This window comes from Aethalodelphis obliquidens, unplaced genomic scaffold (assembly GCF_003676395.1).
Source record: "Aethalodelphis obliquidens isolate GAN/ISIS:26980383/991018 unplaced genomic scaffold, ASM367639v1 scaffold48, whole genome shotgun sequence".
Classification (NCBI taxonomy): domain Eukaryota; kingdom Metazoa; phylum Chordata; class Mammalia; order Artiodactyla; family Delphinidae; genus Aethalodelphis; species Aethalodelphis obliquidens.
In genome coordinates, this window is record NW_020837992.1 from 4,777,710 (window position 1) to 4,804,710 (window position 27,001).

At 50.0% G+C, this 27,001-nt stretch overlaps 1 protein-coding gene across 6 annotated transcripts in view; it reads right to left on the reverse strand.

Moving 5' to 3' along the window:
- Positions 1-27,001, reverse strand: part of PLXNA2 (plexin A2) — a 221,583-nt gene that overhangs the window by 119,315 nt on the left and 75,267 nt on the right. For all 6 annotated transcript variants that reach the window (XM_027082880.1, XM_027082878.1, XM_027082879.1 and 3 more), the window contains one exon: positions 5,258-5,392. In XM_027082880.1, coding sequence (XP_026938681.1) covers positions 5,258-5,392 — 135 coding nt within the window. The remainder of the gene's footprint in view (positions 1-5,257; positions 5,393-27,001) is intronic.

Consider the following 27,001-nt stretch of genomic DNA (forward strand, 5'->3'; position numbering starts at 1 on the left):
GCTGCCAGACGTGTGAGAGTACGTGCTTCCAGATCATTCTAGCCCTAATCATTCCAGTCACCCCAGCCCATTCATGCCATCCCAGCAGAGGCTCCAATCCAGATGTTGCTGAGAAGAGAAAAGCCCTCTTCGGTGCACCCTGTCTGAACTCCTGACTTGCATAGTTTTGTGAGCATGTGGAAGTGGTTGTTTTATGCCTGTCAATTTTGAAGTGGTTTGTTACATAGCAGTAAATAACCAGAATGTGTGCCGGTAACTGACATACATATGGGCATTCAGAACTGGGGTCTGAGTGTCCACTGTTTGGAGAATGGCAGCCCCATCTACTGCAATGAGCTTGAGGCCTGCTTACTTACTTGGTGAGGCCAGACATGGAAAGCCCCAGGGATAGCCGCTTTCTGGCCCAGTGTCCACACATGCAGCCAGACAGGGGCCTGGAGGCTTGGGAGATGACCAGGGCTCAGGGTCCCCCTCCCTTCTCTCCACAGATGCCTGGAATACTGGCCTCCCGGGCCTCACACATGAGCCCAGGGCTGCCTTCGCCTGTATCAAGGGGACCAGGACTGTTTAGTCTGCTGGGCACATTCCTGGATTTTAAAAATAAATAGCAGATTATGAGCGACTTAGTCGGATGCTGTCATTAGGCCAGGCCAGAGGCTTCTGAGGTGTCCCTTGGGAGGGAGCAGCAGGAAAGTCAGGTTGGAGGTGTTTGCCTGAGACTGGGATCTCTGTCTCAGCCGTAATTTATAGTGGAGATGCTTCTAGCCCTCTCTGGGGTCTCAGAAGTTCTAATAATACTACGAATGACAATACGATAATGATAATGATCATTACCACTTATTGAAAGCACTGACTGTGTGTCAGACACAGTGCTAGGTAATTTATAGTCTCTCAATCCTCACAACAGTCACCATTATTAGGCCCACTATACAGATGAAGAAATCGAGGTGTAGAGAGGTGAAATAACATTCTCAAGGCCATATGCCTAACAAGCGGTGTCAGATTGTGTGCAAGGCGGTCTGACTCCCATGCTCCCACTCTTAACCACTATGCTATCTTGCCTCTCCAGGCCTCGAAATAGACAGCAGCATCCCATGTCCTCAGCCACCCTAAACACACACACGCACACACCCATCACCAGCCTTTCTGCCGTTCCCAAGGCCCTTTCCAGCCTACATGGAGCCATTCTCCACTGTGACTCCCTTTTTCCATTTCACCCTTCACTAGATCATTTTATGCCTCTATTCCCTCTGCTAATTCAAACTAATTAAAGTATAAAATAGAATAATTGCTTCCATCCCCATACATTTTTCCCATCTACCCTGAGTATAGAGTTAGATTCCCTTTCTGGGAGTGGCCAGGCTGACAAGTTGGGTGGAAACTGGGGCTATCAAGTTTCTTTTCATCTTGTGACTTGCTTTTTTACTTGGCTCGTCGCCTGATTCTCCCTGGTCCCACCGTCTGACTTCCATTAGACACTGAGGATATGGTAGCGACTTGAATTCCCTCCCATAACATCTGCCGGTCGATTCGCTGTTGAGGAAGCTGGGGTGCACTTTGTAGGGAAGAGTCAGGCATCCTATCCGTGGAGCACCTGGGCAATTAGTAGGATCGGGGAATTGGTTCCCAAATGTTCCCCTGGGACTGGCCAGCATTGGGTCTATTAACAGTACATTAACATCGACTTGTTAGGCAGTGGCACTAACGACCCAACACTTCTTACTAGTCCTATTTCTTAATTACATTTAATTAACTGAGAGAGAGAGAGAGGGAGAGAGAGAGAGAGAGCGCGCGCGCACATGAGCCCATACTGGATTGTTCTAGCTCTGTGGGGAGATGAAAACCTGTCTAGGCAGAACTGGAGGGCAGAGACTTGGTTCTACTCTCTCGTGGCATCAAGGATACAATAGATGCCATGATTTGGGGGAGGGGGAGGGGAACAGGGAGACGAGCTGGGGACGTGGTGAAGGCAGGGGTGAGAGCAGGCTGCCCAGAGATTTACTGGAAAGTGAGGCGGTGGGAAACCCCATTCCCACGGTGTCTTATAAGGTCTTAGGTCTTTTAGGGAACTCCAAATTGTTAAATGACTGCCTCAAAACAGGAATCTGCTTATCCATAGACACCAGCGTTTCTACCCTCATTGCAGTGTTTACCCTTCGGGGAAGGAGTTCATATGGGCATGCAGGGACTCATAAAACTCGTTAAGAAAGTTCTTTTGGTCTAACCTCAAGGCTGTTTCCTGTGCTTTGGGGTTTGTCTTCTGGAGACGGAGAAGAGTCCTGATCCCAAGACCTTAGACAAGTCTCTTTAAGGTCTGAAAGAGCCTCTAGAGAGTTCGATTTATTATCTCCATCCTTCAAGCTGAGGAAACTGAGTCCCTGCGAAGTTCAGGGTCTAGGTCAGCCAGCTGGTTAGAGGGAGGCCAGGGCTAGGACACAGGCCTCCTGGCTCGGCCTGAGGCCTGCCGGGTGTGCCATCACTTAGCTTCCTCCTAACCACCACCCACGGTCACCACCCTTCTGAGTAATGGGATCATGAAGGCTGAAAGCTGGGACAGGCCGTGAGGAATCTGAACAATGAGTATTCTCGGTGCGTGAGGTGGTGTGAAAGGAATTCCCCTCTTGCTGTCTCAGCCAAGCCTCACAGCGACCCTTGTAAGACACACTGAGGTGACGTGACTTGTCTAAGGCCACCCGGTTATAAAATGTTGAGAGCTTCAGACCTCAGTTAGAGCAAAAGCTGAACTAGAATCCACGTCATTTGACTTCATTTCCATTGACTGTTCTCTTCCCACACATTCACCTGTTTCCTTTAAGAGGTCCGAGCTGTCTGTGAACACCCGGTGTACTCTTGGCCGCTTGGCCTCAGACAGATGGCCCTCCTGAGGTGTTCCTGGCCTTCAACCCTGGACCCAGCCCCTGGTGAAATCACCAGGCTACCTACTGCCCCATGGCCTGCGGCTCTCCAAGTGACAGGCCTCCGAGCTCCACCACCAGTCCCCCTCCGACTCTGCCTGCTGATCACAGCTCCACCTGGCATAGGGAGCTCCCTTGACTAATATCTCACCTGATTCAAGATAGCCCCATGGCATTCAACCCAAATTCTTCCTATATCTGCTCAGCATGACTGGCTACTACTGAGCCCTTCTGTTTGGCGCCAACTGACAGGCACCAGGAAGCAGATGCAGAAGATAAGACCAAAGGAGGGATTATTTAGAAATAAGCTATGCCGACACTTGGTTTAGCCAGAGCTGATGCTCTCAGAGAGGACATCAGATATGGTTTCAAGAGGTCATTGTATTCCCTGAAGGCCACTTATCAGCCTCCAGCCCTCCTCTTTGGCCACGTTTTGAATTCAATTTCAGAAAGCATCTCATTTGACTACAAGATATGCAGCCCAAATATGTGCCTTGGCATCGTCTCAGTTCCACTGAGGTCTCGCTGGTCACTTCTATTTGCTGTCTCTGCTTTTCTACTTCATGGGGTTCAGAGAACCCAAGAAAGAATTTTTATCCAGAGTTACCAGCCTGGTCCTCGGCCATACATAACGTCTTTTGAAAATATCATGTTAACGTAGGTCTATTTGATCCCAGTGACTATCCTTTAATGCACCGGTCTACGGGGCTCTCTCTCCACCCACCCTTCTATCTGTAGATATTTCTGCAGAAGCATCTGGAATGGTGTTCATCAAATGTTAACATGGTGTTACATTTGGGGGTGTGGGGTTTGGGAACTTGTTATTTCCTTTTCTGTATGTACTGTTTGAATTTGTATGGTGCCCACCTATCAGTTTTGTTTAAGAAATAACCTTTTGTCTTATAAACAAAGAAAAATAGGAAGGAAAGGCAGAGGATTTATAGCCTCCAATCTGATGATAAAGATTTCCTTGTTAGACTGTAAGCAACTTAAGGGTAGTGACCAAGTCCCATTCATTTTGATGTTTTTCCAGTACATTGTTCCCCATAAATACATGCCCAGTAATTTTTTTTTTTAGGGTTACAAGTTTGCATCTGGACTTGTTTACGCCTCAACCATGGGGGTTACAAGAAAGAAGGTAAAAAGACAGGTGGGTTCAAGAGGATCTGGATGTAATTTGCATACAATTAGCATATGGTTTGTGTCATCTCTTCTCAGGAACTAATTTTCAAGTTAAAGTTGCATCCCTGCTTCCCTTATGCCATCATGTGCCCATTCACCTCTTCCTTCCTCCACTCATCCCTTGTCCCCGATTCAGAATTCACACATACAAAAAGGGAGGAGGGAAAGAGAACTCTGGGCAGGGTGAACTTGATGACAGACACCTGGAATCTTTGCAGAGTATTTCGAGAATGACACCTGAGTGGGGAGGTACCCTGAGAAAGCTCACTGGTCCTCCAGCGCCACGTCCTTGTCTAGCCTCTAAGTCAGTGTCCCCAGCACCAAAACAGATTCACAGTCCTTCCCCTTTTTCTTTGGCCTTTATCTTACTTACCATGTTCAGGTCAATGTCAAGATCACCAGTCCTGCTGACTGTTGACCTGCTGACCGAATGAATGGAAGGTGCTAGCCTTTCCTAAGGTCTAAGCTTTGCTTCCTGCACCTCCACTGATTTGGGGGATCCCCTGTCCTTCTCTTGTCCTTCACCATGGCTCTCCCTGCATTTGCCTTCTCTCTGCTCCCACATATTCAGGTCAAATATAACCCAAAGGAATAACATTTCATCCAAGAGGGTGTGGAACCCACTCAGGTGTTACCCAGAAAAGGACAGAATTCGATTTCTCAGGCCTTCCCATCTCTGCAGAAAGAGCTGCAGCTTCCCAGAGCTGGCCAGCTTCTACCCTGCATCAGTCTAAGACTCAACCCAAGATTTTTATCTCCTTCTGGGGACCTATCTTGGGTCTATCTCTCCCAGCCTGGAGGCCTGGATTATTTACACCTCTCTGGCTCCCTTGAGCAGCAGACTGTCGGCTCGGGAGCAGTAAATCTGGCTCGGGAGCAGTAAATCTACCTCCTAATCACACCAAGCTGCTTCATGCAGTCTGGCCCGTTCTTGTGGGGCTGTTCATCACATGCTGAGACAGGGTCTGCGGCCTAAAGAGAGGCTCCAGGAAGTGGCTGGCCCCAACTGCTTCTCTCTGACTCCCTGCAAAAGCTTCCTAGGACCCCTGAGCAGCAGGCCCAGGGGTCTCTCTTGTTTGATGGAATAGTTTCTGAACAAAGGTCACTGGTTATCTGCTCCTCCTGGGCTCTGGAAAGGAGGGATGTGTGTCAGCACTTACTTGTCTCTCAGACATAATGTATAGGTAGCGCTGATCAATGGAGAAGGCCATGTCCCGGAGGATGGGGCTCCCATCTTTGAGCACGGAGACCATCTCATATTGGACCCCACCATGGGGGGGACCATCGGCTCGAATCTGCAAAAGAAAAAAGGGCATCCTCAGCATCTGTACTCAGTGGTCCCCTGTGGGTTTACCTGCAGGTAGTTTATAGAACATAATCCCAACATCCTGCCCCCCAAGTGCTACCCTGAAGCAGGCTAGGTTACAGGGAAGACAGAGGTGCTTCTTATTTCAAACAGCCCAACTTCCACCAAGAGGAATCCTTTTCCAAGCAGTCTGAGTGTGCTGGTCTGGGACTTCTGATGGTGAGTTTATTTGTGTGCACGTATATATTTTTAGGTGTGAGCTGAATATCCCTATATGGTTATTCTTGTGTGTGTGTATATATATTTATAGCACTGCATGATGAGGGTGTGTGGGAGTGTGTGCTTGTGCACACTTATTTGTGTTTGGGGTAGGAGAATCAACATCTGCACCGAGTATTTTTGCCTCGGGCAAGTAAGAGAGGATGGTGGGACCAGCATACAAACCATCAGAGAGCTGGTCATCAAGAAATTCAAGATTTTAGGATCTCAGAAAGGTCCTTCTGACCCCAAACATATCCCCTGAATGTGTGCAAATCCACCAGGAGATTTTGGTGAGCCGGGAATCCCTGAGAATCAGCCTCGGAGCCCGTCCCAGGATAAGAAGTCAGAAAGGACTAGGAGGTCATTTAGTCTGGTGCCTCTCAGCCCTGGATATATATTAGAGTGATCTGGGGAGTTTACAAAAACATATGGCTGGATCCATTCATCAGAACCTCTGTGCTTGGGGTCCTGGCATCTTCGTTGGGTTTCAAAGCTTCCCAGGTGAATCTAGTGAGTGGCCAGGGTCTAAAAGCACTGATTGTAGCCCAGTGGTTTTCAAACCAGCATGCCCTGAGAACCACCTGGAGGGACTGGGAAAATGCACCCCTGGGCCCACCCCAGGGTTTCTGATTCAGTGGGAATGAGGCCTGAGAATTTTCATTTCTAACAAATTCCCAGCTGATGCAGATGCTGCTAGCCTGGGGGTTTGAGAAGTGTTCCTCTAGTCTAAGCTCTACATGGAATTTGGAAATTCAGCGGAGAGAGGTCCCTAAGGACAAAAAGTCGATGGCAGGGAGTCCATAATTTGAATGTGCTCTCACCACTAGGTTTCCTGTTCCCAACACAGCAGCTGACTCTTGACCAATATTGCCAACCCCGGCTTGTTTCTTTGTCCTCCGTCCAACTAAACCCCCTCTAGCTCAAGCTCACTTTCCCCATGAAGCCTTCCCCAGTCTCTCCACCACACTAATTGCTCCTCACCCTGATGGCTTTTTATCCACCAGACATTTTGTCCTGGGATTATAATCAATTGACTTGTTCATCGTATACGCACTAGCTAACGTGTATTGACTACCTACTTAAATTGTTCTCTAATTGTCTCGCATGTGCGTAAGTCTGCCAACATTTTGAAGGCAGGAAGGCTTTCTATTTCTCTGAGGACGAGCCTCTGAGGACTAGAATGGAGCTGGGAACACAGCTGGTGATGGATAAAAGGGAATGCTTGAGAAATGCTTGTTGAAAGGACATGAACTATGAACCAACTGATAAAGTATCGTGGGCTCTTTAGTGCTAAATCAAAGTGAGGTCAAAAGACAATTTTCTGTGGACAATTTTAAGCTGAAGTCTTTCCCTCCTATTCCCTTTGATTTCTCTCTTGGACTTCTAACCATCTTCTTCCCTCTGCCCATTTCTCCTACCCCACCGAGAGCTCCTGAGAGCAAGGACCATGACTTATTCATTGCAAGGGCTAAGCTTGGTGCCTGACGCAAGGATGGATGAATGGATACATGTTCAGTTTTTATTGGCTGAGTAGAGAGGATCAAGAGCATTATTTCTTGCAGAGTTGGGAGGGTAGGACCAGTGCTTCTATTCAATTTTTTCTACCCTCCTGAGAATCTGTGTACTTGAGGGGCCTGAGCCAGGGTGTGATCTGTGCCCAGAGTTGGGCTGGATTGGAGTGAGTGAGAAGCAGACCACGAGCCCATTGTGGGATGGGGCACAGTGGTTCTGGAGTTCCTAGTGGCAGAAACAGCACTTTCCTGCCTGAGGCCCTGGGCCTAGACCCCAAGAGTGGGAACAATGGAGCAGGGCTAAGAGTCAGAGGTACCAGGTTCTCCTTGTCTGCTTTGATGGGTGACTTGGGGAGCTCTGGGCTTAAAGATGAGGAGGTGACCTCAGTGGAACTGAAGAAACTCTGCTCTCAGCCATTCCTACCCCAGTAACTCCCCCCTGTGGGTTGGACTGTCCTTTTCTCCTAAGCTCCTCTTTCAACCTTTTTTCTGCCTTTTTAGTGGCTTCCTGCTGTTCCAAGCTGTTGCCTTGGCAACTGTCACTAAAGCCCCTCCTTCCAGGGGAGGGGTCAGGGGGTCATTTAATTCATTCTCATAGGGCAGAGGAAGACTCTGGAGCCAGGAATGATGGTGTGGGGCTGAGGCTACTGCCTTCCACCCTGGAGCAAATCTCATGATGGATTCAAGCAGAGGGAAGAAGGGTCTCAGTCTGGGAAAATGCCCCACAATTAAAATAGTTCCCCTTAACCTTCAGAGCAGCATTCTCTCTCAGATGGACAAATCCAAAGTTTCCATGAGATCCTTCTAGAAATATAGTAGCTTTTAATCACAAAAGTTCTCGGGCTATTGCAGGAGGTAGGGGGAGATGTGATAGTCATGACTTCTTGTTGGCTTAACCTCAATATTCCCTCTCCATAAAATGGGAGAGTTCAAGCTCTGCTTTGTCCTCCAAATGGGAAATGTCCCAGTGCTTCTCACCACCCTTCGTGTGACAGCTGCTCCTCTCCAGGGATGTTTCAGTCTCCTCCGGGCACTGGCTCAGCCCCAGGAACTGAGGAACCATCCTCCCACGCCAGGGCCAGCCCAGGATCTCCCCACCTGGGGAGGCCGGTTAACCCTCTGCCAGGTGAAGCAGCCTCGTCCCTAAGAGCCTGGGCACACAAAGTCAGAAGGAGGAAAGCCATGTCTGGCCCTTTGTGGTCCCCAGGACTAGATGGTACCCATGGCAAGGTTGGAGCTGAATTGAACCAAAGATGATTTATCATCACATACTTTGCTGCATCACAGTTAGGACTAATCCCAGCCATTAACTTTTTCTGAATAAGAGACCTAAACAGTTTTTTTTTTTTTTTTTTCTGTCTACAATCCCAATCTTTCAATAAAGCAGTTGAAGCCAGAATCAAACCTACAGAAACTCTCAGACATCAGAACTGAAACTAAACCAGAAGAGAAAATGTTCTTGGTACTGAACCTGAACTAAGCTATCCTATTTCATTCAGTCTAAATCCCTGGAATGAAGAGCGGTATTGCCTAAGAAGTCTGTGCACCCCTACTTACTCCCTCATCCCATGCTATCTGCCTTGAGCTGGTGCAGCTCTCCAAGATACCAACAGGAGGACAGAGAAGATGGAGAAGGGGGCCAGGAGGCTGGGGGTCAAAGGGAATGAGGTGGGGGCAGGGCTGGCAGGCAGAAGCCAGGGGAGGCCAACTGGACGGCAGAGGTCTTTCCCTTCCCTAATTCCCTTTGCTCCCTCCAGGCAACACACTAAATTGGGACTCAGGGTTCCTGGGTTTCTGCTCTGACTGTGTTCTTGTTTGGGCTTGCTTTATGCCTAATGGTACACTTTTAGGTCAGTTACCTCATCTCCCCAAGGCTCAGTTTTCCTCTCTGAATAACACGAAGGAGCAATCTTCTCAGGGTCTATCACAGGAGAATCACAGACTTATGAAGACTGCCGGAGCTGTAGGGCTTTGGAGCCCATCTCATTCAAGGGCTTCCATTCATGGACATAGCTAGTCAGGGGTGGACCTGGGGCTCCCACCAGCTCCAGCCGGTGTGGTCCAGAGGAAAGCACATGGCTGATGAAGAGAACACCCTGTGACTGAGGAGGGACAAAGGTGGGCCCTACTGTAATTCAAGCACACGAGTCCCCATCTTTCTCTGTCTCGGATGGGAAGTTTTGAGGTTCAGTGTTGTCCTCCATCCTTGCCAGACACAGGGTGGTGGTGGAGACTGTGACAGAGTCCCAAACAAAATTGGGATTTTAAAATGCAACACAGGGCTTCCCTGGTGGTGCGGTGGTTGAGAGTCCGCCTGCCAATGCAGGGGACACGGGTTCGTGCCCCGGTCCGGGAAGGTCCCACGTGCTGTGGAGCGGCTGGGCCCGTGAGCCATGGCCGCTGAGCCTGCGCGTCCAGAGCCTGTGCTCCGCAACGGGAGAAGCCACAGCAGTGAGAGGCCCGTGTACCACAAAAAGAAAAAAAAAAAAACTGCAACAGATTGAGTCTATTCTGTGGTATCCCACAAAGTGAGTTCTCTTCAGCTTCTGAGCTTGTGTCTCCAGGGCCAGGTTTCAATGACCACAAGGATAACAATACACTGAAATAGGCCATGAATCTAATCCAAGAGAAGGGCACTATCAGACCAAGTTGCACAGGCCCCAGCCAGACATCCAACCAGGCAGAGGAGGAACATGGAGAAGGGTCAGAGGAGGGAGGTGATGCACACAGGGGAAAGCCAGTCACTTCAACCCGTCTTTCTACTTGGGCTCCTCCTCTCCTGGGAGGGCTTGACCTCAGCAGACATGCAGAGCTAGTGGTATCAATTTGCTTGGACAAAGCTCAGAAGGTGGGATAAGGGCAGTGTGCTGCAATGGAGGGTGACAGTCTCTACAAAGATGAGCAAAAGACAAAATGTGCCTAAACCATTGTACAAGGAGATTTAGGCTAGCTCTAGTAAGAATTCCTGTCATAAGGAGCCCTGACTACAGAGTGGGTGACCACAGAAGGCTGTATCTTCTTTCTCAGGAGAGTTCTGAACACGGGATGACTTCTTTTTTTTTTTTTTTTTGGTGCGGTACACGGGCCTCTCACTGTTGTGGCCTCTCCCATTACGGAGCACAGGCTCTGGACGCGCAGGCTCAGTGGCCATGGCTCACGGGCCCAGCCGCTCCGCGGCATCTGGGATCTTCCCGGACCGGGGCACGAACCCGTGTCCCCTGCATCGGCAGGCGGACTCTCAACCACTGCGCCACCAGGGAAGCCCCGGGATGACTTCTTTTGCTTCATGGTTAAATGTGGCCCTGCCTGAAGGTAGTGAGGATGATCTTGGTGGATTTTCAAAGGGCCCTGTTGGCCTAAAGAATTTAATAGCTACCAATTCTATTGCTTTTACCATGTGCTGGGTGCTGTTGAAAGTACTTAACAAAAATGAACTCATTTAACCTGTACAAGAACCCATCAGGTAAACATTGTTATTATTCCCATTGTACAGATGGGAAATTGGAGGCATGGAGAGTTATGTGACTTTCCCAAGATCACACAGCTAAAGGGTGGCAGTATTGGGTTTCCCACATAAAGCCTGATTCTCAGCCACTCTGTGACTCTCCTAAGAGATAATAATGTGTGAACACAGCCGTTCACTGCAGTCGAGAACAGAGTAGATGGGCAGATGAGAGTCCAAATCCTCTCTTTAGCTGCTCTTCCTCTTTCAGACCCCAAAGAAAGAGGAAGTGGCCAAAGTGGGACAAACACCTACTTCCTAGAGGCAACAATAAACTCAGAGCCTAATTTGGGGGGACCTGCTGGGAGGCTAAAAGGCAGTTTATCAGGGCTGGCTCTGGGGCAGGAGGATGTGAGGTGAAAACCAGGGGAGATTTACTGTCTGGTCCTCCTGGGGGGAGGGGCCTCTTTGAAATGAGAATGAAATAGTAATCCTATTAGTAGTAGCTTTCCTTTAAATCACAGCTAGGTCTGTACAGAAATTAATGACAGCCTCTTTATTTGACTATCCAATTTAAATCAGCATATCCAATTAACTAGCTTATCTGCAGGCCCCTCCAAACTCTTTTTCTTATGCATCAATTTCTTCCCTAGTTAGTCCTAAATTATGGAGTTTTACTTGGGATTTGACACTCTAACATCACTTTATTATTTTATTATTAGTAGTAGTGGTAGTAGTAGTAGCAGTAGTAGTATCTTTTTTTTGCAAGAGCTGCTGAAGAGCAATAGAATTGGGAATCTTCTTGGGCCTCTCAGTAGGAAATACATTGGTTTGAAAGACATCACCACACAGAGGGAGGCACTGGTTTGCGTCTGCAGGGCTGGGATCTAATCCCAGCTTTCTCAATAATTGGCTATGTGACTTCAGGCAAGTCACTTCACTTGTTTGTGTGATAGTTTCTGTGGCTGCAAATTTCGGTACTGTCTAATATTCATTCAGGACATGCCTCCTGTTAGCCAGGCCTGTGCTAAGAGCCAGGGACACTTCGAGAAAGGATCCCCTTAGGAAGCCCCAGGAATGGGGAAGCAGACAATCCAATCAGTCCTCACATACACCTGGGCCACCCCGTGTGAGAGGAGGTTTGCATGGGGATCCCAGGGAGGCCAGCATGGAGGGCAGGGCGGCACCTCACCTGGACTGAGGGGAGGGCTTCCTGGAGGAGGTGATACCTAAACTGAAAAGTAGGAGGGGAAGGAAATGTGAGTTCTTTGGAAACTTTAGAGTGTGATATAAATATAAAAGTGTTATTGTTATGTCCAAGCCCAGATTTCTTGGAAACTTGGTTTGTCAGACCTGAGTATTTGGAGAGGATGAGGTTTTTGACATGTAGTCATTGAGGGCTTAACAACAATTTCAGCAGGTCTCGTCACCATGTGTCCTAAAATTCCCTTTGGAGGAGGCCTTTATTATTTGATTTTATCTCTGGCTTCAGGATTCTGGGCTTATGAGTGTTTGTGTGTGTGTGTGTGTGTGTGTGTGTGCGCGTGCACGCGTGTGTGTGTATGTGTATATGTGTGTGTGTGTATACTTTGAGACCTTTAAAGAGGGGAAAGGTGAAGAAGGCCTGGTGCTGCTCAGACTGAACTTGGGAATGAGTTAATGAGCAAGTGTATCTGCAGCTGTGCATTGAGTGGCGAGGGCAAGGATTCATGCTGAAGTTTATTTTTGTAGAGTTTCATGACCCGAATTATTTATAGATTGAAGTCTTTGGTAAAGTCAGTCTCTGAGATTCTTCCTCTCTCTATCCTGCACACACTACATGTGCATGCATACATAGATACACACACACACACACACACACACACACACAGAAGCAGCAGCAGTGACTTCCAGGGTGCCTCTGGCTCATGTCCCCTCTCAACCCCCGAGGTGTGCAAACATTAACTATCCACGCAGAGTCACAGTCCAGTGGGCCGAAGCTCCCTGGAGGACAGCTGGGAGCCTGCCCCTAAATGCTTGGATGACTGGAGAGGAACACAGGAGCCTGGAAAACTTGGCCTGTGGCTTGCACAGAGCCAGGAGAGATGAGGAAGAGGGGGGAAGCCAAGGACCCCTCCTGTCCGCGAGAAGGAAGGAGGTCACCAAGGTGTGCTAAACTTCGAGAATTCTGGCTGCCCTCACCTTGGTGTGCATGTGCACACACATCCTCCCACACACGTGCAGATGCTTCCAGCACTGGTCCCCAGTGCGCTGTCGGCCAATCACAGGGGCTTTGACACTGGAGATTGACATTTCCATGTACAACTATTTCTATTTCTGTGCATGTCAGGAATCTGCCCTAGATATTAAGCTGGGGGTGGGTGAGCTAGAAGAGGGGGTGCACGGGGCTAGAGGCTCCTGGATTGCAGAAGGCCAGCCCACCATGGGCTTTCTCCTGGAAGGGAGGGAGGGGGTCCCTAGAGGAACCACCTGTCTCTGGACTTCTGCATCTTGGGACAGTCTGAGAATCCTGGCTTATGAGGACCGGGGATGTGGTGGATATTTATTGAGCGTGTACTCTGAGCAAGGTTTGGGGGTTAGCTCGGGGAGGTTGGCTGCAGTGGGATTCCCTTCTAGATCATGGCTTCTTTGCTTCTCATCAGCCAGGGGTAGACGACCAAGCAATCACCATCCAGAGGCCCACAGAACGGCGAGGAACAGCCTCTCTTCACACCTTCCTGGGGTGAAGGACAAACTGCACTTTACAGGGGCACCAGCTGCTGTCCCAGGGGCCTCTCCCTTTACGACTCAGGGGAGAGTGACATCAAGTCCCAGAAGCACCAGAATCCAATTTCTTGGTTCTCGCTCTGTCAGGCAGGGCTTGGAGCTCCAAGGCCCAGGACAAGGGAGTAGAGCTTATAGAGCTGAATGACATGGGGCAGCTCTGGAGCACAGGGCTCTGACCCTAGATCAGCCCCACCTTTCAAGGCTGCTTGGGCAGGTCAGGAGGCTCCGGGAACAAGCTGAAGCTGCCAGGGGCAGAGGAAACACTTGATTGTTCTGGGAAACAATAAGATAAACACAGCGAGGGATGGAAGCAGCATTAACCAGCCTCAGATGAAATCAAATCACGCAGCAGCAAAGCAATAATTCACCGGGAGTGCACAGAGTTGGGGGGAGCACAGAGGGGTAGCAGGAGGAATTCATAAAGAATAATGAGCGTCTCCTGCTCAATCGGAATCTCTGTTTACCCAAAACTCTAGCAACGTTGGACTCTCGGAATCTCCATTCAAGGCATCACACCCAGGTTACCAGCCTGGGGATGCCCTGGCTGTATCGGGATAGAATCTAACCTCTTAGGCTTTTTGAACTGGGAATGATTTAGAAGCAACCTTTAGGGTCCATGTGGAGGCAATGCAGCCTTCACCGAGCTCTGGAATAGGATGCAGTGAAGATGAGGCATATTGACATATGCCCAAGGTTAACTACTACCTTGGAAAATTTCCAGGGGGAGCTGCGGGGGCAAAGGAAACTAGCACTTCCTAGAACTGGACATATAGAGGGCTTTGAATCGCTTATCTCCCTTTATCAATTAGTTCAACGTATTTATGGAAAATCTATTGAGCATGACAACCAGCGTGCAAAAAGTCGGAGATACAAACATGGCTAATCTAGAAAACTCTGTGCAGTAGGCCTTCCCATCTCACAGAATAAGAAACATAAACTATCTAGAGCAGGATCACACAGGAAGGAGCCCAGCAGAGCTCCAAGCTGCAGCTGCCTGACTGCAAAGCCTGTACTCATCTCTTTCACTCTGCTTCCCTCTGGGGCCTCGGTCTTCCCTAAGTCAAACAAGAGGACAATGCCTGCACTGGGACTAAAAATTACATCTAAAAAGTGCTGGGTGTCCCTGGAGATAACTCCTGGGGAACAAAATAGATCATGTAGCTGTCTCCTCCAGTGTGACAAAGAAGGCCACCTGCAGCTGGAAAAGGAGCAAAGGGCGGGGCGCCGGAGAGGGTTATTACCCTCTTTAATTAACTCATTCTTTTCAATGGCCTAAAATTGCGCCGCATTTTAGAACCTGCAACAGTAATCTCTTGCTTTCATTAAGGCTGAGGATGGCGTTTCGGGCTGGAAGGATGGGAGGGAGGTCTAGGTTTGTGAGCACGGCTATCTGACACTGGGCTTGTGCCTGAATGCAGGAGACTCCCTGAGATTTTAAAAGGAAAAGTCATTTTAAAAAAACGCATGTGGCATGTGTCTACCATGGTGCAGAAAATGCGTGGTAACTGAGAGAAGCACATCCGTGTCACTGTGTTTCTCTTCCCATTGCTAACGGGCTAGGTCTGAGTCTTTATTGCCTCTTATCTGTGTTACTGCGATAACCTGAGAAATTTCCTTGCTTCCAGCATATTCCTGCTCTAATCTCTTCTACCAAACACTGCCAGATTAATCTTCTTAAAACACTTATTTGATCCTGCCTTTTCTGTATGCAAAATCCTTAAATTTCAGGTGTTTGTAATTTTCTCTCTCGCTTATCTCGGTCTATTTTTTTTTTATGATGAACATACACTACTTTTGGAAGACGGAAAAAAAAGGAAATCATTGTATGAATCCATGCACACACACAAAATACCTTTAATTGTCCCTATTGATAATTTAGAAAAGTTCACATGCCTCAATTTGTCACTCAGGGGTCTAGCTAACACGGCCTTCTCACCATTTTCCAATTATGTCCCCAGGTTCTTGGTCTTTACGCCTTTGCTTAAGAATTTATTTTACTTCCTAGATCCTAATCATCCTTCAAGACCCAACCCAAATGCCACCTCCTCCATGAAGCCTGTATTGATCCTTCCTTTGAACTCTGACAGTATCTAGTGTGACTCTTGGCACAGTTACTTGTGAACACGTGCAGTTATCTTTCCTAAGATTGTAAGTCCCTAGAAAACAGACACAATGTTTTGTGCAGCTCCATATGCCTCACTGTACTGGGTACTACTGTGTACAGAGCAGGACCTCAATAACACAGGCTGATGGAATGGATGGATTCTTGTTGCTGAAACCAGGCAGGAGTGGAACAGAAGTCAGAGCCCACATTTATTTAACCCCTATTATTGTTAGATACCATGCCGAGGGCTTTATACACTTCTTCTCATTTAATTCTCACAAGAACCCTATTATCGCATGTTATAGATGAGAAACTGAGGCACAGAGGGGTGAGGAAAATTCCTCAAGGTCACAGAGCTGGTAGGCAGAGAGTCAGAACTCAACTCTCTAGAAAAGAATGCGGAGAGGAGGGAATCTTGTTCCATGCATCCCCCTGCCCCCTGCAACCAAATCTTCTGGAACCTGGAGCACAAACACACTGTATGCATTAGTGTCTGTTGAAATGATCTTTTTGGCTCTCGTTGGACTGGTAAGAGCTCTTAGGAGGAAAGTACTATAAACACTCAAGGTGCTGCTCTGAAAAGAACTGCAGGGCCACTAAGCTGGAGCTCTGCTGGCTCAAAGGCAGATGGAGAGCAAGAGTTAAGGTCATGAAGATGGGGTCAGAGTTGGGGTCTGAGAAACAGGGTCAGAGAAGGGAAGGGAAGTGAGGCCAGAAAGCCTCCACCCCCTGAAATCTGGGGCGGCCAGTGCAGTGCAGGGCAGCCCTGTAGGCTTTGGTGTGTCTGACTTCCTGGCAGAGCCCAAGGGCAGAACAGACAGCTGAGGGAGGGTCTAGCTCTTTAAAAGATTCTGTTTGAATAGCTGTCATCTTCACACCTTTCCCCATCTCCCCTCCCAGGAGAGGGACTCTAATAATGAGCTGCTTCATGACAACAGATCCCTAATTAATTCATTGCTATTCTTCTGGGGCCAGATCATTCTAATCAAGGTGGGATGGGCTGGGGCTGGTGAGCAAGGATTGTCTCATCTGCTCGATCTGCCATGGACTCTAGCTGCACGCCCTGGCATTGCTGCTCAGAGACCCTTCCCGGTCACCAACTTCTCTTTGGCCGGACCCCTGCTTCTCCTCGATGCCCGCCCCCTCCTGTGCTGACGCCCCACAGCTGCTGGGCACAGTGCCAGCACGGAGCCCCTGCTGGTGCCTGGGTACAACAGTGAAGCAGGTGCCAGGAGCTCAGTGGGGGCGGGTAGTGAAGGAAGGAAGCCTTGTACGGAGCAAACCTTGTACCGTCTTTTCTGTGAGCATTAGCAGAACATCCAGTGGGCTCAAGGGTCAGCAAAGTGAAGCCTCTGCCCATCCTCCCGACCCCTGAGAGGATCCCACTACCAGGATGCTATGAACTCTTGGGCTCTGGGCAGCCACACACCATGGCACCCAAGGTGCGGCTGCATTTTCGCAGCTGATAGAATTTTTGTATGAGGATGTGAACAGATGAGAGGTATCAGGACGGCAGGGAACTGCTCTAGGGACAATATGAATCAAAATAACTTAAAAAATACCCCCTGCCCCGCCCAAAGGCAGATCACACTTGCAGATGACGGAAATTAAAGGGCACGCAGGTCTCGTCTCTATGAAGAGGGCAGCCTCTACAGAGGTTTTTCAGTTTCCTTTCTAGATCTTTCAAGCCCCACACTTCAATCTTCCCTTCTGAGAGGTGTTGACTGTCCAGTCAGGGCTGATGTCTTAACTCGCTGGGGGCGGAGGCCACACAGGGGCATTCAGCCAAGGGAGTTAATTCTCACTTTCTTCATCTGCAAAACTGGTAAAAAACAGCACAGCCTACATGACAAGGCTGTGGTGAGAACAGATTAGATAAGGAATGTGAAAGCATTTGGAATGCTGGAAAGGGCTGCACGGAGATGAAGAATTTTGGGCTGGTTTGCTCTTAATCCATAGACTTGGGTGGGACCAGACTGAGGAGGAAAACTGGGCAGGGAGGGAATTCTTCAGGGGTCCACTGGGGCCATCGGTCACACCCTACTCTCAGTCCTTTCCAAGGGAGCAGCTGGGGAAGGAGGAGGGGTTGTGGAGGGAGCGGAGGAACGCAGGAACCTTTGCACTGTAGGAGCTTGCAGGCTTCTTTTGCAGGCAGCCTCCCTGAGTGCGAAGGGATGGTTTTGCTGGGGTCTCCTACGCTGGGGACACAGAGGGTGGAGGCCCCTGGGCCCGAAAGGATGGCAGCGTTCTGATTCAGACCCTTTCTACTCTGTGAAAAAGAGAAAAGTGAGGGGGAGGCTCCAGGCCTTTCCCCACAGAGAGAAGGCCGCTCGGGGCAAACCTCCCCACTTCTAATCTGTTCCTGAAAAAGAGCTAGAAGGAGCTGCAGCTTAGCTTTTGTTTAAAGTACTGAAGCATCCCCCTGTCTGCCCCTCGCACACCCCCAACTCCTCTCTATTTTTTTCTCTTAAAAGAGCGTTCCACCTCTCCAGGGACTGGAATCATTAACTGAACAGCACTTTGCCTCTCATAGCTTTTGACAATTTGGCAGTGAGCTGGAAAGTACCAGAGAAACTGCAGAAAAAAAAAAAAGCAGAGGGAGAGAGGCTGGGCAAAAGGGATGTGTCCGAAGGAGCAGCCCGGTGTGTGCCTGGCCCCTGGCTCAACACCGCGATGCTCTGGATCTGCCTCTCTCTTCCTGCCCAGCTCTGTGGCTCAGGGGAGCTCTGGGTGCCTGGCTGTCAGGAAGGTGTGGTCGGGGTGGGCGGGGGAACATCATGTGGCTTCCCATCCGACCCCCCACCCGCTTTGCTGTCACTTAGAGGCTGCCTGGGACTGGCTGGCATCCAATCTAGACAAGGATGCCTCAAGGAGAAGCAGGAGGTGGTGCCCCTCACCCTACCTGACACCTGAACCTCGCCGTGACGATCAGAGGAGGGGCCCCTGAGGGCTGAGGTACGGGGAGACCACGGGGCTGGACGGGGAAGGATGGGCCTTCCTTACAAGGAGAGATGGGCCTTCCTTTGCTGAAAGGCCAAGTCCTGGGCATTTCTGAAGAGGAACGAAAACAGGCCAGGGAAAGGAGGGTCACGGGTTTCCCAGTCAAGTTGTGACAGAAACAGAGCAGAGAAGGGGAGAATTCTGGGGCTTCCTGGGAGACAACTTAGGTTGGAGCATCTGCAGAACCACTCTGGACAGTCCCAACCATTAGGAAGCTGATGGCTTTGAGGGGATTTCTCAGAAGGGGCGACCGGTCCCCAGCAACCCTGGCAAGGACCAGAGAGCTCCTGAGTCTCCTCCCTTGCTCATGGCTCCTCTCCCCACGCTAGGAATGCCACCTTCTTCAGTAACCCTGGAATGGAGTGTAGCTGCCACTAATTGGGCACATGCTACATGTTGGATGGGGCACCAGGTACCTTACACAAAATATCTACATTAATCCCCCAAACCCGTTTCACTGATGAAGAAACTGGGGCTCAGACAGGTCAGGTAACTTGCCTTAGGTCACACAGCCAGTAAGTGGTAGACAGAGGTTTTGGAACCTGGGTCAGTTTGATTCTACAATCTTATTAAGCCGCATGCCTCCCCAAAATGCGTTCACCTTTGCCTTGCGTATGACGTTAACATCTTACTGTCTACCATTTTAAGGCTCTTTCTTATTCTGCTATCTGAGCCTCTAGAGAAGTGTCCACAAAAATTATAAATTCCCAGATGTAGAAGCTGAATCTATATAGTTCATTTTATTCAACTTAAAGCACAAAGGGGGTTGCTTTAAAAATTGCATTCTATCCTTGAATCAAGTTAGAGCTCCAGAAAGCCACAAACGTGGACCACAAAAGCTTAACCAGCAAGTTTCACTTTCCTCAATGGCCTTATCTACTTGCTTTTTATTGTTGGTTACTCCCCGAGAGTAATTCATTGAATGATAATTGTTACATGGATGTCACGGCCTTGGCACTTTAGTGGAAGTTTATATAAGAAATTACCATATAAAAGAGGCTTCTGATTTTGATGTCAAATTTTGTCCTGGTTTCTGTACAAGGACTCACATGATTAAGTCACTTATGTAATGTCCAGGAATTGTCTCTCCTGAAAAAATAGGTATACTTCTATTGCAGACTAAGAATTCTAGTTCATCTCATTTCCCTTTTTGATTCGGCTGCCAGGATACCCAGGCCAAATTTGAGGCTGGGTGCTGGTGCCCATATTGGCTTTATTCTTAGCATATTTATTTCCGCTCCCCTCTTATGGCTTGAACTATCTAGTTCCATACTGGTTTTCACTACATATGTTTGACAAATCCTTTATAAGTCACCTAATTCCTAATTTGGAAAGAAGTTATGCTCATGCACTCATATACTCTGTACTGCACACGTTTGCATTCTGTTGTCTGTTCCCTTGACGTATTCTCAGGTCTTTGCACTGTGTGCTCATATCTTTTGCCTCTGTGGGCAGGAGCTGGCCAGGGTGTGTTTCTGGACTATTCCCAGGATGGTTTAAGTGTATGTGAGATCTTGGAAGAGGGGGAAGAAATGAGGAGATTATCACTCACAACTTAGAGCCAGAGGTCAACTTGCATTCTTCTGGGCTAATGAAAACCCATAGATCATTGTGCATCTGGCCCATAATACCGCTCCCTAACTATTGGTAAAACGGAAGAATGAATGAATTAATGAGTGAATGCTTCTCTGAGCCAGGAGGTTCTTCTCCTAGGAGAAGAAAGCAAGGGCTGGCAGGAAGCCCCATCTTCAGGCCACAGAAGAGACTCAAGATCACTAGGAGCCCAATGGAGTCCATGCTTCCTGCCCCACCCTTGTCCCCCTACACTTGTCACCTGTGCTGTGTGTGGCAATACTGGGCCAGCGTGCCGGGCACTGGAAGAAGGAGTGGGAAGACGGAAAGAAGGAAGGCAGGAGGGAGGCCTGCCTCTGCGGCCTTTCAGTTCTTCCCCCCTTGAAAGGGAACATGACAGAAATGCTAGCCCACAGCAATTGCGGGACAGAATGCTGGTCCCCAAAATGCCTGCTGTTCACCTCCCACTTGCCCATCTCTTTCTCCCTCTCTTGTGTTTCTCCTGTCAATTCCAGTTTCTCTGCATGTCTACTACCTCTCTTTGTCTTTCTCTGCTGTCTCTCTCCCTGTCTCTCTCTAACACGCATATGCACCTCTCTCCCCGACCCCCAAGGGAGAATCTCTTGGAGCCCTCCTTCTACCCTCATCTCACGGACTCCAGAGACAGCCAAGAGCAGAAGACCCCGGGATGGAGCACGGGGTGCTCCCACCTTCCAAACTGACCTGCCTTCAAACCTGGACTTCAATTCTAATCCCAGTAGCTTTGCCCACATCAGTTGGTCTAATTTTTTCCTGTAATTAAATGGGAGCCCCCCCCCCCCCATTTCTAATCCCAGATAATTAGCTCTCTGATTGCCAGTGCTGGGCAGGAAACCTCGTGTTTGGAGAGGGATTTTGGACAGACGGATTAGGCAAACACTACGCAGGAAGCTGAAATGGGAAAACAGGCTGTTCTCAAAGTTTGTTGTGAAAAGAGATTCATGGTGGGCAAAGGGCCTGGTTGCCTCCAGGTGGTCTGAGCTGCCTCTGACCCCGTTAGGTTCTCCAGCAAATGGATAGCTTTCCTCAGCTTGCAGGATCCTCCCTATGGTGGGCTCTGTTTCTAGCCCACCAGGCAGAGGGTATTCCAGGGGTGGGGGGCATTCCTTCCTGCTCATGGAGAGGAGTGTGTGTCTCTGCATGAGAGAGAAGAGAGAGCCCCACAGGTGTCCATCCCCACGTGCTGGACGGGTGTGATCAAAGGTTAATCAAATGTGGTGGGTGAGAAGGCTGCCATGACTCCCACTGACCCAGGGGGTAGGGAAGATGCCAGGAAAATGCAGGAATAAATCTCCCTTCTACAGGCTTTGGGAGGCCGCCTCAGAGAGGCAGAGGACAGGGGCCCTGTGGGTCAGAGTCTCCCAGCTGAGGCTGGCTGGCACTTTTGCTGAAACTGCCGTTGTATTATCATCTGCTCTGCAGAGAGTGTGCTTGGTCGATGACATTTTGTTTTTGGTTTCTGTCATCCAAATTTTCCTCTATGATATCATGACCATCCTGCAGGGGTCGGTGTCCTATTAGAGAAGAGGAAATTGAGTCCCTCAGAAAGCAAATGACTCCCTCAAGGTCAAGAGTGAACCACCACAGCAGAGCTGAGGATAAAGTGTGAGGCTGCAGGCAGCCGGTTGTCCCTACTCTGCGCTTAATGCCATGTCTTCCAGCTCTGGGATCCCTCCATTGGGAGAGTTTGGGCATTTAGAATATTGGAGTGATGAGAGATTTGGGACACCGGACATCCAAGGAGATTCAGGACTCTGACAGCCAAGGGCTGGGAGGATTCTGAAAGCCCAGTGCTACCTGGATGCCCATCTGGACGTCTTCCTGACGTGGAATGGGGCTGGCACTCTCAGGTCCCTGGAACGACCTTGGTATGGTCCAAACGCTGAGGCGCCTTCTTTCCTCTGCGCTACTGGGAGCTTTGAGGTTCGCTCACTCTGGTTCTGAGAGGAAGGGGCATGAACTGATGCCGGGGGCCGGTGCAGGGGGGGACCTGTGCTTTCTGAGCTGGGAGGAGCAGCACAGGCCTGTGGGCTGGCACCTGGGGGATCTTCCCAGCCTGCTGCTTAAGGCGTCGGGCCCTGCTTCCCCCACGGTGGCTCCTTGAGTGAGCTCAGGGCGTGGGGGAGGGAGGGAGGGAGGGCAGGCAGGCCATGGATGGATTCCAGATGGGCTATCAGGTTTGCCCACAGTCGGCTCTGAGGCTCCTCTGGTCTCCGAGGCTCCCTCAGCTCTGATTCAGCTACACAGCAAAAGCCTGCTCTGGAATGCCAGTGAAACCCAACCTGCCTCTCCCACAGCCTCCCCCCCCACCCTCTCTCGGCACCAGAGACAGCACTTTCCTTCTCGGCCCCTTCTCTCCTTCCTTAGAACAAACTCCCTAGAAGTAGAAAGGGTTAGAGCTGGGAATTTGGCTGGTGGCCGGCCCCCAGCTCTGGATCTCTGACCTATTTCCCCCTGGGAAGAAGTAGCTGTACAAGGTTCTGGGTTCAAATTCTGGATATTCGAGAACAAGGTAGCTGCATGGGGAGCCGGGGGGTAGAGGGCAGAAGCTCCTTGTGTCTCTCTGACTGCCAGCTCTGTCTAGCTGGCTGCGACCCAGGCACGGGAGGGAAGAGCGGAGGAGCCAGAGCCAGGCAGAGCGAGGCAGTCAGAACATCACCGTGCGGTTGACCAACAACAGCTCCACATTCAACCCACTCAACAGCCTGGAGGAAAGCGAAGCTCTCTTTATCTCCATCCTGTAGACGAATATACTGAGGCTCTGGGAGGTCTGGAGCAAAGATTGGACCACAGACATTTCTGAAGACCTTCTAGATGCCAAGGGTAGTGCTTATGCTTCGGGGATAGAGAAACGAATGCGACAGAGATCATGCCATAGAAGCTGCTGTTTTCTTTATGTCACGTAATTAATAGATTAATTATTCTCATAGAGGGCCCATAGGGTCTCATAATATAATAAACTTTCACACATCCTCACCCACCCACTGCTGATTGAACAAGAAGATCAAGTTCATTTCTGTCTTGCAGAGAGAGGAAGGAAATATTATAAGTGGCATGAGGGGATCACATTGGGACTTCCTGCCTGCCTCAGTTTCCCTTTTGGTGTCAAGGTTCTGCTCTATGGTGATATCATTTTGAAGTCTCCGGAACCTTCCGTCGTGACCTCCTCCATCTGGGACTGGCACTCTTCATTTCTCAGGTCTGCCTTGGGTCGTCTGTTAATGACTGACAGGCTCGAGGTGATGTTACCCTGTCAGGGTTGATTAGTTGGGTTGAAATTTGCATTTTGCTTCTGAAACCCAGTTTGGGATCCGCTGGCAGAAAGCAGCAGGGCTCCAGCTTCAGCAGAGAAAGCCCCGGAGGCCAGGCATTTGAATTAATCACAGAAGCCTTTTCTCCCCTTTCCCTCCACTTCCTCAAGCCCCTTCCTCACCTCTCCCCTCACACCACAAGGCTGGTTAACTGCAGCAAAGGGCTCTCTGAACATGCTGGCAGAAGAAAAGGCCTTTTTTTTTTTTGCTTCTTCAAAGAAGACACGAAGCTCCCTCCAGCCTCTCTGGAGAACTGGCGAGGGAACAGACTGTCTCAAAATGCCATTAAAACATCTCTCAAATTAAAAACAGCCCTGGAATGTGCAACCTCATGAGAGTGGTTCAGTGATACACAAAAGGTGGTCTTTTACCGAGGCGCTGGCCCACACTCAGGCCCCTGCCTCTATCCTGGGAGACACACAACTATCCCCGGGCAAGACATTTTGCCTGCCCAAGGTCCAGTCTCACCCTTATTAATAAAAATATGACAATTGTTCTCTTTCTCCTCCCTCCTTAATTTCAGAGAGAAGGGACCCTCTTATTTGCAGAGACAATGGCCTTGGTTCTCATCACATGCCATCTTCTGAGCCTCCCTCCCTTGCCCTTGCTCACCCCACAGCCATGGTGCTATTTTAGGTGGAGGCTTCCAGCCAAAATCTGTACTTTATTAATTACGCGCCAACTACTCTGTGTAATGTTTAATGCGTTTTCCAGATTGTATCAAATCTACAGTGAAGGGAGGAGTCTGAATGCGGCCTGGGTGCCTGGCAGGGTGGGTGCCGGCAGGGGGTGGGGTTGGGGGCTGGACTGTGTCCGCTTGACCTGGTCTCCCTCTCCTCTCCTCTCCACCCCTGGAGTCTCCGTGAAGGCCAAGCCCCAACCTGCCTTGCCGCTCCCTATTTAAAGCACACGCAGCACCCTGACTGGAAAGTAGGAAACCCTGCCTCATTAGGCAGGGCCAAAGGGCTTAGGACAACAGAGATCCATTAGCGGGGAGGGTACAAGGCTGAGGGGCCATCTGAAAGGGTGGCTCAGTGATATGCCAAGAGAAGGCTGGAGATGACACTGACCATCTGTTCTCCAAAGAGGGGATAGAAATAGCATTTGTGTTGGCGCAGGAAAGCCTGAGTTAGACCCGGATCTCACGCTCCTGACCGCTAGGTTCCTTCGGCTGCTGGGGACTGGCGGTATGATTTGAGCAGGTCCTTCAGTTCGTCTGGGCCTCAGTTTATTGGTAAGGAAAACTAGCATTTACTCCAAATGACCTCTGCAGTCCTTTCTGGCTTGAGCCCTTTGTGTTTCTTTCTATAAGAAGTTACAAGAGACTGTGGGAGAAGCAGAATCTCTTTGGAGGAATACAAAGATGAATTCTGTGTGCTTCTTGACCGCCAGGAATTCACAGTCAGGTGAGAAGGGCAGATAACGATAACAGAGGAAATAAAAATAATAGCAGGCAGGCCCCTTCTGTGTGCTTTACCCATGACAACGATTAAATGCCCACAACAACCCCAGTGAGACAGGTACCACTATGCACCCGTATCGCTGATGAGAAAAATAAGGCACAGAGAGGTTAAGTTACTTGGCCAAAGTCACACCAGCAAGTGGACAGACCACATTTTGAACCCAGATAGTCCCATCCCAAAGTCTGTGACACCTGTCACCATGCACACTGCCTCAGAGAAAGGAATATAAATAACTCACCTAGAAAGCCGCCTTTGCTAAGTGTTGTCACCAATAGCAAGGACTCGACTGAATGGGAAAATCTGCGAAGGCTTCACAGAGGTGAAATCTGAATTGTGGACCAGGAAGGGCACTGAGGAAAGAGCAAGGGGACTGGCAAAACTAGAACCAAGGGGTGTGAGTGTGGCAGAGGTGGGGAAGGGATGTGCGTAGAGATGGAGTGTTCCTGGTGGCCGGATGTCAGGATCTTACTCAGGTGTCTAAGCTACATCCTAAAAGCTGTGGGGAACTGTGAAAAGGGTGAAAGAATGTGGCCACTAACTTAAGGGAGGGGGTCCAGGAGCCAGAACAACTTCAAGAGCAGATAGAAAAGCCTCAGCTGGGCTGGGGTAGGAAGGGGGAGAGGAGGGCAGGAGGGGCACCTGGAGAAAGCAGATGGACTAACCGAATGTGGGCAGCACGGAGAGCACGCCTATGCCTGGAATGGCTGGTGAGGAAGGCGGATGGCGGTGGGGGGCGGCTCTGAACTGCGCCCAGGGCGGAAGCAGAGAGGCTGATGAAGCATTACCAGTTCAGCTTACATCTTGCTGCCCCAGGGAAGCCTCTTCTGATCCCCACCCCTACTCCCAATAGCCCTGGTTCCCTAGTTACAGGTTCTCACCTGCTTATGGGACCTGATACATCCCTTTAACACGGGTCACCACCGTAACAAGCAGTAACTCCTGCAGTTACTTGCTGGTATCCTTTTCCCCATCGACTGTGCTTTGTTCAGTCCTGTGCCAAACACAGTACCACGACTGGCGATGCTCAGTAAATACTAGCTCAGTGAATCGAGTTTTGCCTCTGGGCTGGATGCCCTCCTCCCACCCTTGGATATCAGCGTCGCGCGGCCTCTCATCACCATTTCCCCAGGGTCTGAGCCTCCCGCAGAGCGCAGGACGGGGGATGTATTCATGTGTTCACCTGTCCACTCTCCCTGCACTGATGGGTTCTGACACCTCCATACAGTGTTGCCGGGGGGCCGTAATGAACAGTTTAGCATGGAAACTGGCCTTAGCAGGAGGGGCTGTGTGTGTGAGTGAATGGTTAGAGAGGAGTTGGCTAGGGGACACCTTCAGCCCCATTGAAGAGCTCTTCCCTTCCCCGGACAGCCCCTCCCGGCCAATCCGCCTCTGCCCCTTCTGTGCTCCTCCAAACTCCTCTGCTCCATCACTGCCAACTTCTACCTGAGAAGGGTCGAGGGAAGAGTCGAGAGTTCTGCCCTCCCTTCCCCTGAATCCTTTTCCGGACTCTGGAGTTAGTTCCTCATTCCCCTGCCCCAACCAAAGGTAAGGAGTAAGAGGCTCTTCCTCCCCAGCCTCCATCCCAGGGGTTTAACACCAGTTACCCCTTGGTGGTGCCTTCCTTTGAGGGCCAGTCCCAGACATCTTCTAAGAAATGCTTTCTTCCCAAATCCCTATGGGATTTTGAGAGGACAGGGAAGACAAGGGCATCTGATCCACTCTTAGAAGTGGGATAATTTGGCTCCTGTATACACATGGAAAGGGACCATCCCTGAAAACTCCTGAGAAGGGGGGACACAAACTCCTTCTGGGGCCCCGCTGGAGCCTCCTTCGCCTGGGCCCAGAGCCAGCCTGCCTCGCCCTCAGAGTGTCCATCATCTGGCAGGGGTGGCTGGGGAGGCCGCACCTCAGGACATACTTAGCAGGCACTGCCTGACGCTAGCGGCACTAATGGATTCTGTTATCTCGCTGGGACCCTTGTCTGCAGATCGGCAAAGCGGAAGGAGGTGGCAGGTTAAAAATACTCTGTTAGCAAAGAGGCTTAGGTGGGGGCCAGCCATGGGAATTACAGTCACGAGAGGTCTCGGGGACAGGAAGTCAGGAATGGAACCAAACGCGCTGGACCTCAG